Below are 11,805 nucleotides of genomic sequence, written 5' to 3' on the forward strand. Positions count from 1 at the left end.
CCGGTTTTTGATTTATTGTTGTATCTTGAAGAAGAATTGAAGAAACATGAGTTGCCACTGCCTACCACCACTATCATTGAATTAATTAAATTATGCATTGTTGACTCATATTTTGTATTTGACGGTAATTTTTTCCAGCAAAAGTTTGGTATGGCTATGGGTAACCCACTTTCTCCAGTTCTTAGCAATCTTTACATGGAATTTTTTGAAACTAAATTATTACCTAAGATTCTCCCCCATTTTGTCACATGGTACAGATACATTGATGATATCTTATGTATTTGGCCTGCAAATGATGATCCTACTTTGTTCTTAACTAAGCTCAATGCCTTGGTCCCTTCCATTAAATTTACCATGGAAATAGAAGAAAATGATCATTTACCTTTCCTTGATGTTATGATTTACAGAAAGGAAAGGTCCTTCAAATTTGATGTCTATAGAAAACCCACCAATGTTCTTTCATACGTACATTTTTATTCGTCTCATCATTGCAGGACAAAGATGTCAGTGTTGTCATCAATGTTTCTGAGAGCCCATAGAATTTGCAGTCCGGAGTTTTTGGATGATGAACTCTTAAGAATATCTAACATAGCTTCAAAATTAAAATATCCTAAGCACCTCGTGGAGATTTCTTATAAATCGGCTAAGAAATCTTTCTACGAGGAAAAAGCTAGTAAAACTTTTAATGTAAAGAACCTACTTGTACTGCCTTTCAACGAGAATTTCGTCAAACTACCACATATTCTTAAGACTTTCAACATTCAAGTAGCATTTAAGAACTCCAATACAGTTAGAAGTCTTTTAATTAAAAACTCTCCATATAAGGAAGAAGGATGTATATATTCAATTCCATGTAAAAATTGCGACAAATGCTATATTGGTCAGACTGGAAAAGAATTAAAAGTAAGGTTAAAACAACATCAGTATAGCGTCAAGAGTGGGCAAATGTCTAATGCCTTATTTATTCACCTAAGGGATTTTAATCATTGTATAAATTGGGAGGGTGCTAAAGAAATTGTTAAAGATAAGTCATATTTGACGAGAAATATAATAGAATCCAGTCTGATCAAAGATACATTTGTCAATAACTTAAATTTAAGTCATGGTATGTATAAGTTAGACAATTTTATTGTGAAAAAAGTAGTAGCCCAAACGTCCGCTGCCGCGAACGGGTCAGGTTGACATTAGATCCTCGCAACCTCTCCTGGTTCCTTCCCTGACCTCATACTCTTTGTATATATTCTTGTGTACTTTTTCTTTTCTATGTACCCTGAGGATGTCTGAATAGACGAAAGCGCTTGGTCATCAGTTTTTCTTTTTCCTTGGTGGTTTTTTCTGCATATATATATATATATATTATGATTTTTATTTCATTCTTTTATTTATTTTATTTTTTATCTATTTTTACTTTTCATGGATAAATGGGGCATTAATTTGGTTAATTTTCATACATCGTTTACTATAAATTTCTAATTTTTTTTTTTTCTCATTTACCTTCCAGAGCAGCCACAATCGTGCACTTCGCCTGAAAGACTCGACCAGTTTGGCGGACAACGTCCCGCGGATCTCGTCCGTCGGTGGCGACAATGGCGTCGACTTCCCCGTTGGCGCCGGAGGAGGCGGAGGCGGCGGAGGCGGCGGCGGGGGCGGAGGCGGCGGGGGCGGCGTTGGGGTGTCGGGTGTGGTGTCTCTGGGGGCTGGAGGGGGCGTCCTAGCTCTTGCCAAGGGGGGCGTGGAGGGAGACCAGCAGTCAGGTTTGTTTCTGGACGAAGTGAGTTATATCGCAGCCGCCACGCTCAAGCCCGGGGAAGATGCCTACAAGAGGAACAAGTTTAACCAGAAGGAAAGTGACAAGCTGCCCTCTAACCGCCAGATCCCGGACACCCGGAACTATATGTAAGTACCCGGATATAACAATCTACCCTTCCCTCCCCTTTTTTTTTTTTTTTTTTTGTCTGTCTGTTTTCATAAATATTTTTATTCTGATTCTTCTTAGGCGAGATGTTGTCCTCGATGATAGAAGCGCTGGTTATTGTTTCGTCGTATTTAACCGGAAACATAAGGACTCCTTGTATGTTAATAAGCAGTAACTTTTATAAAGGATTAAGGATTACAAAGGAAGGTCATGCCGACGGGAGACCTTTTGGTCCATAATTAGGTCGGATGCGAAAAAAATAATAACTGAATAAATAAATAAGTAGATAACATAAATAGATGATAAATGATAAACAAACATAAATAATAATTTGCAAAAAAGATGAATAATTATAAATGAATTAATAATAATGAATAAATAAAATGAAAGATAAGTGGCAGGTATTACAGCATATTGCTTAGGTGTTTATCTGAATTAATCTTAAAACTTCGCACTGTACCACATTGCACTGCCTCTGCAGCAGAAAGTTTATTCCATTCATTTACTACCTTACAGTTTGAGACCATCATTTCTTATCTGATTAGCATTCAGTGTGAATGCTTAGTCACTTTTGATGTTGTCAATTCCCTTTAGAATCTTAAAAACCTGTATCAAGTCACCTCTGAGTCTACCCCTTTTTTTAAGGAAAACAGATTCATATGTTTTAGTCGATTTTCGTATGATTTATTTCTGATACATGGAATCTGTTTTGTGGCTCGCCGTTGTACTTTTCCCAAACTGTTAATGTCTTTAATGAGATTCGGTGACTATACGGAAACTGCATATTCCAAATGTGGACGAACTAACGATTTATATAGCTTGCTAATGACAGATGGACTTTTAAAACCGAAAGATCGCGCAATCAGTCCTAGAATCTTACTTGCATTCTCAGGCTGAAATACACTGCTTGGATGATTTGAAATCGTTACTGATAAATACTGTTGATGAATTTCCAAATAACTTTTTTGTTAGTAAGTGCGAAGTGCTACTAAGTACTACGAACTACTCTCTCTCTCTCTCTCTCTCTCTCTCTCTCTCTCTCTCTCTCTCTCTCTCTCTCTCTCTCTTATAAGTGAAGAATAAATGAATATAGACATTACATAGATAATTGCAAATCAATTAATCAATCACGCCGTTATCGATCCAAACGTTCGAAAGTTTGACAGTTGTCTTCCGTCTCGAGAATTCGACAACTTTCGGCGCGTGACGCCAAGATCGAAGCTTGTGACGTCATGCTGTCGATATGCTGGGTCGCTGCCAAACGAGGTCAACCCCATTCACCCCCCCACCCCCCACTCCCCAGTTCTCCCCTTCCTTTTGTTTAATGAAGCCAGTATTTTATTTTATTTATTTATTTATCTATTTATTTTATTTATTTATTCATTTATCTATTTATTGTTATTTTTCTATCGACTGCCGATGTACCTGCCAGACAGGGTACCGGGTACCGGGTTCGGTACTCGAAAAGTCAAATTTACTTCATGAATCTACTAAAAATCGACTGAAAAAATAAATTGAAACAATTGATTATAAAAATAGACTTAAAAATTCTACCCCCCCTCAAAAGAAAAACTCAAAAATACTCAAAAAATGGGCTAAAATCGACTCCAAATTCGACTAAAAATAGATCGACCCCAAAAGATCGACTCGAAAAAATCGACTCTAAAATCTTTTCGAAAAATTGGCTCGTGCACCTGAACGGTCTCCCATCCCATCCTCTATTTGGACAGTCTTCCTGTGTCTTGGACCTAATCATTGATTTATTATACGTATTTATTTAACTTAATTTATTTCATATATTTTTATCGGTTATTAATCATTCATTAATTATCACTTTTTATCTTTTTCGTAGATCTTATTTTCCCCTTACCTTCGTCTTCTTTCCTTTTTCTCTCCTTTTCCCCTCTTTTTTCCATTCATTCTCTCCCCCTCCCCTCTTTCCTCATTTCCTCCCCCTCCCCTCCCCCTCCCCCTTCGTCCCCCTCCTCGTCCCTTATATCCCATCCTTTTCCATTATTTCTCTTCCCCTCCCTTCATTCTTTATTTCCTCTCCCTCCTCTCCCCTCCTCTCCCCTCCTTTCCCCTCCTCTCCCCTCCTTTCACCCTCTTCTACCCAATCTCTGTTCCCTCTCTACCTCTCACCTCTTCCTACCCTTTCCTTCCCTCCCACTCTCCCCTCCCTTCCTCTCTCTCTCTCCCTCTTCCTCTTCCTCTTCCTCTCACACTTCCCTTCCCTTTCCCACTTCCCTTCCCTCTCTCACTCCCACTCCCTCTCTTCTCTCACTCTCCCCTCCCCTCCCCTCCTACTCTCCCCTGCCACTCTCCCCTCCCCGTCCCCCCTCTCGCCTCCCCTTCTTTCCCCTCCCCTTCTTTCCCGTATCCTCCTCCCCCCCACTCCCCAATGGATGCGCCTTTTATCTGGCATCAAGTGTCTGTCTCTTCTTTCCTCTTTTTCTGTGGTCCCCACTCCCCTTCCCCTCCCCCTTACCCTTCCCCTTCCCCTTCCCCTTCCCACCCTCTTCACCCCTTCCCCTTACAACCCTTCCCCTTACAACCCTTCCCTTCTCCTTCCCCTTCCCTTCTCTTTCCCCTTCCTTTTCCCTCCCCCTTCCCCTTCCCCTTCCCTTTCCCTTTCCCTCCCCCTTCCCTTCCCCTTTCTCTCCCCCTTCCCCTTCCCTCCCTTACCCCTTCCCTCCCTTTCCCCTTTCCTCCCTTCCCCCTTCCCCTTCCGTTCCCTTCCCTTCCCCTTCCCTCCTTTTCCCCTTCCCTACATCAGGACACCAGCCGAGCTAGGGCAATTAACTAGTAGACCCTCCCCTCCCCCTCTTCCCACCACACAATCCTAGATGTTCATTAGAATGCTTCCACTTTGCTTTGTTATTGAGGGAAAACGAACGAAATGTTATGAAAAATGTGTGAGGGTTCGAACTGTGGGCGTTTAGGTCGTTAGCTGAATCTGGTGGTGTAACCAATACGCCACAACGACCCCCGCCTTTCCCAGGTGTGTCGGGTCTTGTGCAAAAGACCCCGGGTAATGTTCTTGGGGGCGTTTCTTCCCCGAAGAGAACAACATTGAGGAACTTGAGGATCTTGGTCTAGGAGGGACTTCAAGGAAAATAAAAATCTTCAAAAAAAAAAAAAAAAAAATCTTTAAGAAAAAATCTTAAAAAAAAAAAATTAAAAGAAAAGAATCTAAAAGAATCTTTTAATTTTTTTGAAAAAAAAAAAATTCTTTATAAAAATTATGTTCTCATCTCCAATTGTGACATAAATAGAGTATTTAATCTTCTTCTTCTTCTTCTTCTTTTTCTTCTTCTTCTTCTTCTTCTTCTCCTTCTTCTTCTCCTTCTTCTTCCCCTTCTTCTTCTCCTTCTCCTCCTTCTCCTTCTCCTCCTTCTCCTTCTCCTTCTTCTCCTTCTCCTCCTTCTCCTTCTCCTCCTTCTCCTTCTCCTTCTTCTCCTTCTCCTTCTTCACCGTGACAGACTAGACTCTTTAGTCCCCACCAAGAAACAGACGATTTTATTCAGTTGTAGGATGACCTGATGAAAGAAGGGGCTCTGTCAGTGAAGGCTACCCTCTTTTCCCCTCTTTTCCTCTCTTTTCCCCTCTTCTCTGAATAAAATCGTCTTGCGTTCGAGTTGGAAGAGAACGTATGAAGAACGTTACATCATTGAAGAAACGCCATTCTCGTGGGTATCAGTCTTTACACAGAGCCTTCCTTTGTATCTCCCCCCCCTCCTCCCCCCGAACGTGTGGATGGGAGGAGGGGGGGAAGGAGGAAAGGGGGGGAGGGAGGTTCGAGTTTTATCCTCCCGTTTGAGGCCCAGGCCTCTCTCAGTTGTTATTGTTGTTGTTGTTGTTGTTATTTTTGTTGTTGTTGGTGGTGTTATTGATTGCTGTTTTTGATCTTCATCATGTTCTTCGTCTTCTTCTTATCCTCGGTCTTGTTGTTCTTGTTCATCTTCTTCCCTCTCCTTCATCCTCTCTCTTCCTTCTTTTCTTCCTCCTAACTTGTCTTCTTTCCTTTCTTCGTCCATTTTCGTCTTCATTGATCCCTTCTATCCATCCTTTCTTCTACCTCCTTTCCTCCTTCCTTTTCTCCTTCCTCCTTCCCTTCCTCCATCCTTTCCCCCTTCCTTTCCCCCTTTCTTTTCTCCTTCCCCTCCTCCTTTCCTTCCTTTTTCCCTTCCTCCTTCCTTTCTTTCCTTCCTCCCTCCCTTCCTCCCTCCCTTCCTCCTCCCCTACCTCCTTCTCTTCCTTCTTCCCTTCCTTCTTCCCTTCCTTCTTCCCTTCCTTCCTCCCTTCCTTCTTCCTTTCCTTCTTCCCTTCTTCCTTCCTTTCCTCCTCCCCTTCCTTCCCTTCCTCCTTCCCTTCCTCCTCCCCTTCCTCCCTCCTTTCCTCCTTCCGTTCCTCCTTCCCTTCCTTCTTTCCTTCCTTCTTTCCTTCCTTCCCTTCCTTCTTTCCTTCCTTCTTTCCTTCCTTCCTTCTTTCCTTCCTTCTTTCTTCCTTCCCTTCCTCCTTCTCTTCCTCCTCCTTTTCCTTCTATCTTTCCTCCTTCTTTCCTTTCCCCGTTCCCTTCCTCCTTCCGTTCCTCCTTCCTCTTCCCTTACCTTCCTCCTTCCCTTCCTCCTTCTCTTCTTCCTACCCTTCCTCTTTTCTCTTCTTCTCTCCTCCTTTCCATCTTCCTTCTTTCCATCATCCTTCTTCTCTCCCTCCCTGCCACCCACCCTTTCACTCCTTCCCTATTCCCTTTCCCTCCTTCTTTTCTACCCCTTCCCCACTCCTCCTCCTTTCTTCCTCCTTCTCTCCTTCCTTCTCCTTTCCCTTCTTTACCCTCTTTTCCCGCTCTCCCTCTTCCTCCCCCCTTCTCTCTTTGCTTTCCCAGTCCCTTCTCTCTCTCCCTTCCCAGTCCCTTCTCTCTCTCTCTCTCTCTCTTTCCTCTCTCTCTTTCCTCTCTCTCTCTCTCTCTCTCTTTCTCTCTCTCTCTCTTTCCTCTCTCTCTCTCTCTCTCTCTCTCTCTCTCTCTCTCTCTCTCTCTTTCCTCTCTCTCTCTCTCTCTCTCTCTCTCTCTCCTCTCTCTCACTCACTCACTCACTCACTCACTCTCTCTCTCTCTCTCTCTCTCTCTCTCTCTCTCTCTCTCTCTCTCCTCTCTCTCTCTCTCTCTCTCTCTCTCTCTCTCTCTCTCTCTCTCTCTTTCCTCTCTCTCTCTCTCTCTCTCTCTCTCTCTCTCTCTCTCTCTCTCTCTCTCTCTCTCTCTCTCTCTCTCTCTCTCTCTCTCTCTCTCTCTCTCTCTCTCTCTCTCTCCTCTCTCTCTCTCTCTCTCTCTCTCTCTCTCTCTCTCTCTCTCCTCTCTCTCCTCTCTCTCCTCTCTCTCCTCTCTCTCCTCTCTCTCTCTCTATCGTGCCCTTCTTGCTCGCAAGGTTTTCCATCAAGTCTTATCTTCGGGAGTTGGGGGAATGTGAGTGGAAAGGGAGGGGGGAGGGGGTAATGGGAGAGTGGGGGGGTTGCTCTTCATTTGAGCGATGTAAAGAGCCGCAGGCCTCTTTAACACCCTCATCTCCGTGGTGGCCGACTTTACATAATTGGTTCTGGCCTTCGCCAGATGATTTTATTAGAGGTGGAATGGGCAGTTCATCTGAATTTCAAACCCATTGATCTCTTGAATCTCGCCAGAATGAAATATCTAAAGACAGACTGACCTCGATTGACCTCGCACGGTGACCTCGTGTGACCTCGTGTGTCGTCCTTGGGTGAATAAGGTCGTCTGCCGACAGCTGGAAGAGACTTCTTGGAGCGCATGACTTCGTCTCCGGATTGAGGCGGCGTCTTGTCTTATCTCCAGAGAGCTCGGAGACTTCGGGAGACTTCGGAGATTTCGAGAGGCTGAAGAAGACGTCTGCCGAAGACTTAATTGCGGTTTGTCACGCCATCTGTCGCGTGTGCACCACCGTCTTCGTGGTTGGTCTTCCAAGTTGATAGACAATAGGCTCTTTCTTTCTCTCCCTCCCCACCTCCCCGATAACTATCCCAAACTATTTTTCTTTTGCCTTCTCGATGAAGGCAATGCCCAAAACACAACTACTTCTACTACTACTACTACTACTACTACTACTACTACTACTACTACTACTACTACGACTACGACTACGACTTTGGTAATTTATGAACTGTATGTGATGGTGATGATGGTGATAATGATTATATTAATGATGATGGTGATGATAATGATGGTGATGATGGCGATGATGATGATAACGGTGATGGTGATAATGACGATGTTGAGGACGATGGCGATAATGATGATTATGATAATGATGACAATGACGATGACAACCATAACAACAACGACGATGACGACGACGATAATGGTGATGGAGGACTAGGAAGGGGGAAGGGGGAGAACGTGAAAAGTGAGGAAGATTGCGATAAAGGGAGTTGCAACATGGGGGGGGAGGGGGGAGAGGGGAGGAGCGGGGGAGGGTGATGAGGGGAGGAGGAGGAGTGGGGGGGAACGAAAGAGCAACAAGGTCCGTGCAAAGCCTCTTGAGAACCAACACGCAGCCACCAAGTGTTGGGGAGGCGGAGGAGGGCGGGGGAAAGGGAGGGGAGCAATAGGAGAGGAGAACGAAGAGGAGGTGGAGAAAGAAAAAGAGAAGGAAGAGGGGAGAAGAAAAGGGAGTAGTAGTGAGAGGGGCAGGAGGAGGAAGAAGAGGAGGAGGAGAAAGAAAAAGAGAAGGAAGAGGGGAGAAGAAAAGGGAGTAGTAGTGAGAGGGGGAGGAGGAGGAGGAAGAGGAGGAGGGGAAGAAGAAGAGGAAGAAGAGGAGAAGAAGAAGGAAAAGGAGGAGAAAGAAAAGGAGTAGTGAGAGGAGGATGAGAAGGAAAAGGAAAAGTAGAAGGAAAAGGAGTAATGAGAAGGGTAGAAAGAAGAAGAGGAGGAGGAAGAGGAGAAGGGTCAGTTTCACAAGTTACGAAGGAAGTTCGAAAAGTGATGCCTCCTGTGTTTTCTTCTTCTTCTTCTTTACTAAGGGATCCGAAGGAGCACAATGGATAACAAGGTACGAGGGAAGTTCGAAAAGTAATGCCTCCTAATTTTATTTATTTATTTGTTTATTTATTTATTGTTCTTCAAGGAATCCGAGGGGATTGTTTATGGCATTTTTATGATGACTGAACCTTCGCACTCATAATCTGAACTTTTCATCTCTGTTGTAAATATTGACGGTGTGACAGTCTAATAAACTAACCCTTATCATAAATGTGCGTCAGAAGCCGAGATGCGCCATTGAATTCCTCCACGCAGAAGCGGGACCAATCGACATTCACAGGCGCTTGGTGAACGTTTACGGAGCCGAGACAGGTGATGTCAGCAAGTGGCAACACATATGTAAGTGACAAACCGCATACCGGGCGGCCATGCACAGGCTTTTCCTCATTGCTAACGAAAGTGCATTGGAAAGATAGATGATGACGTGGTGAAACAGATTCTGGAACAAAAATGTCCGCTCGTTTTATTAGTGCCACTCTCGTCTTCGTAGCTCTTTCATTTTTTGAGTCACGATTAAAAAACTTTTTGAGTTCGAGTAAAGAAATTAAGAGCCATTATTCTTGGAAATACCCTTGTATTTTATAAACAATACTGTTTTCATTAATAGGGTTGAATAACCATTTTAACCAAACGACCCATTAATGAAAACAGTATTGTTTATGAAATACCTTGTAAAAGCTACCCTTCATCAAATTATGGAGAACCAGGTCGTGGATTTAAGAAGCGACTCAATGAACATAAAAATGATGTAAAAACCCACAGAATGTCTAACTTCATAGTGATACATGTGAACAACAATGGTCACCTTCCAGAGACTGGGGACAACACAATTATACTTAACAAAGGATCGACGAAAAGACTGAGGAAGACAATTGAAGCAGTTTATATTATACTAAGAATCATTTAGAAAAACACCAAAGCAAGATGCTGTAATGACTGTCATTTATTTTATATTTGTTTATTTGTTTTGTTGTAATTTGTCTGTTTAGTATTATTTGCTTGATTCACATTTATTATTAGTTATATGTATTATTATTTACTATTTACCTGTTTCTTTATTTGACCATACCTATGCATTTATTTATTTATCAATATTCATATTATATTTTTATTTATTTATTTATTTATCTATCATTATATTTTTCACATCCGACTTAGTTATGGACCAAAAGGTCTCCTGTCGGTATGCTCCGCCTTTGTAATCCTTTGTAGTCCTTTGTACTAATGATAACATTAACCATAGAGGAGGTTTTGTATACTTGGCAAAAACCACAAGTTCAGAAATGATAAAAGAAATTGGATACTACACAAATACTCAGTCAGGTAATAAGATCTCCCAGGCGTTCCTTGTGGTGACCTGCCTGTGTGTATCATGTCCCTATTTTACTTGAGTTGTTAGCTTTGTCATCAAGACCTTACGGGTCGAAACGTTGAAGCATTATAATTTTCTCATTAATTCTCGTATACTTTCACCTTCAGTCTCGTTTGTCGTTATATATGTTCAATTATATATATATATATATATATATATATTATATATATATATATATATACAGTATGTGTATATATGTATATATGTATAATATATATACTGTATATATATATGTATAATATATATACATATATGATTGTGCGTGTATGTGCATATATATGTATATGTATATATATAATATATATATATATGTGTGTGTGTGTATACATGTATATATTATATATGATATATATAATGTATACAACATATATATATATTGTTACAAACCTCTCTAAAGTACCAAAGGTTCACTGGCCTTGTGAATATCTGAAGTTTGTAACATCAAGGGAACCCTTAGACCCTATGTCTATTATGGGTTCAAATGGTCAAAAGAACTGAATAAGGTCGCCACCCGGTCGGACACCGGGGAAAGAAAATCAAACTTAAAGAAATATAATTCAATAAATTATAAGTATGAAAGTTAATACAAGTAAAATGACACGAAAATAATATAACAAAGACACTATTACAATTAAACAAACATGATTTTACATAATACATCTGACTTCTGATCATACATTTGACATTACCCAAAAGACTCTAGTTCGAAGGTTTTAACGGGGTTGAACAGACGTAAGACCGGGTCACAGATCACCAAACAGTCATGAAATATAAGCTAATCCTAAGCCCCAATACTACTCACTCCGCGTTCACTTATTATAGGGCTCTACAAAGCTAAGTCCTAGTAAATCTGGCTTGCTGCTATATCAAGGGAATAGGGGTACTAACCTCAAGGCTGGCATTTTTTAATCTGACCCGTGTAGTAGGTCTAAGCAGGGTCTGGACAATCGTATAGACTCGTTGGATACTGCAAGGGGGCGGGATTTACCTAGCCTGACGAGCCTACATTGTTTAAGCGGGAAATACAAACGAAATATTTTTACGTCACGGCCTGTGACGTAGCAGAGACGCATGCGCAATGGACACTTGAATAATCAACATATTACCAAAAAACAATCAATATTATTATAAACTAATACCATAGTTACATTAATAAATACATACAATACATAATAAAGAAAATACCTTACGGTGACATATATTTGGTCATAACCAAAGCAGTACAATACGAACACACGTAACATGACATCTCCTCGAAACAACAATTACAATTACATATTTGGCAATTATACATCGCAGATGTAACAATATATATATATATATATTTGATATGTATATGTATATATAATGTATATATATAAATATATACATATATACACATATATGTATATACATATATATATATATGTATATATATATATATATATGTATATATATATATATATATATATATATATATGTATATGTATA

The 11,805-nt window shown here is 41.2% G+C and overlaps 1 protein-coding gene across 1 annotated transcript in view; it reads left to right on the forward strand.

Annotated features, from left to right (window-relative positions):
- Positions 1–11,805, forward strand: part of Pgant2 (polypeptide N-acetylgalactosaminyltransferase 2) — a 296,288-nt gene that overhangs the window by 112,211 nt on the left and 172,272 nt on the right. Inside the window, exon 2 of the mRNA XM_076192365.1 lies at positions 1,502–1,896. Within this exon, the coding sequence (XP_076048480.1) occupies positions 1,502–1,896 (395 nt within the window). The remainder of the gene's footprint in view (positions 1–1,501; positions 1,897–11,805) is intronic.

Source organism: Oratosquilla oratoria, chromosome 11 (assembly GCF_046742065.1).
Source record: "Oratosquilla oratoria isolate Oo_2021 chromosome 11, ASM4674206v1, whole genome shotgun sequence".
NCBI lineage: Eukaryota > Metazoa > Arthropoda > Malacostraca > Stomatopoda > Squillidae > Oratosquilla > Oratosquilla oratoria.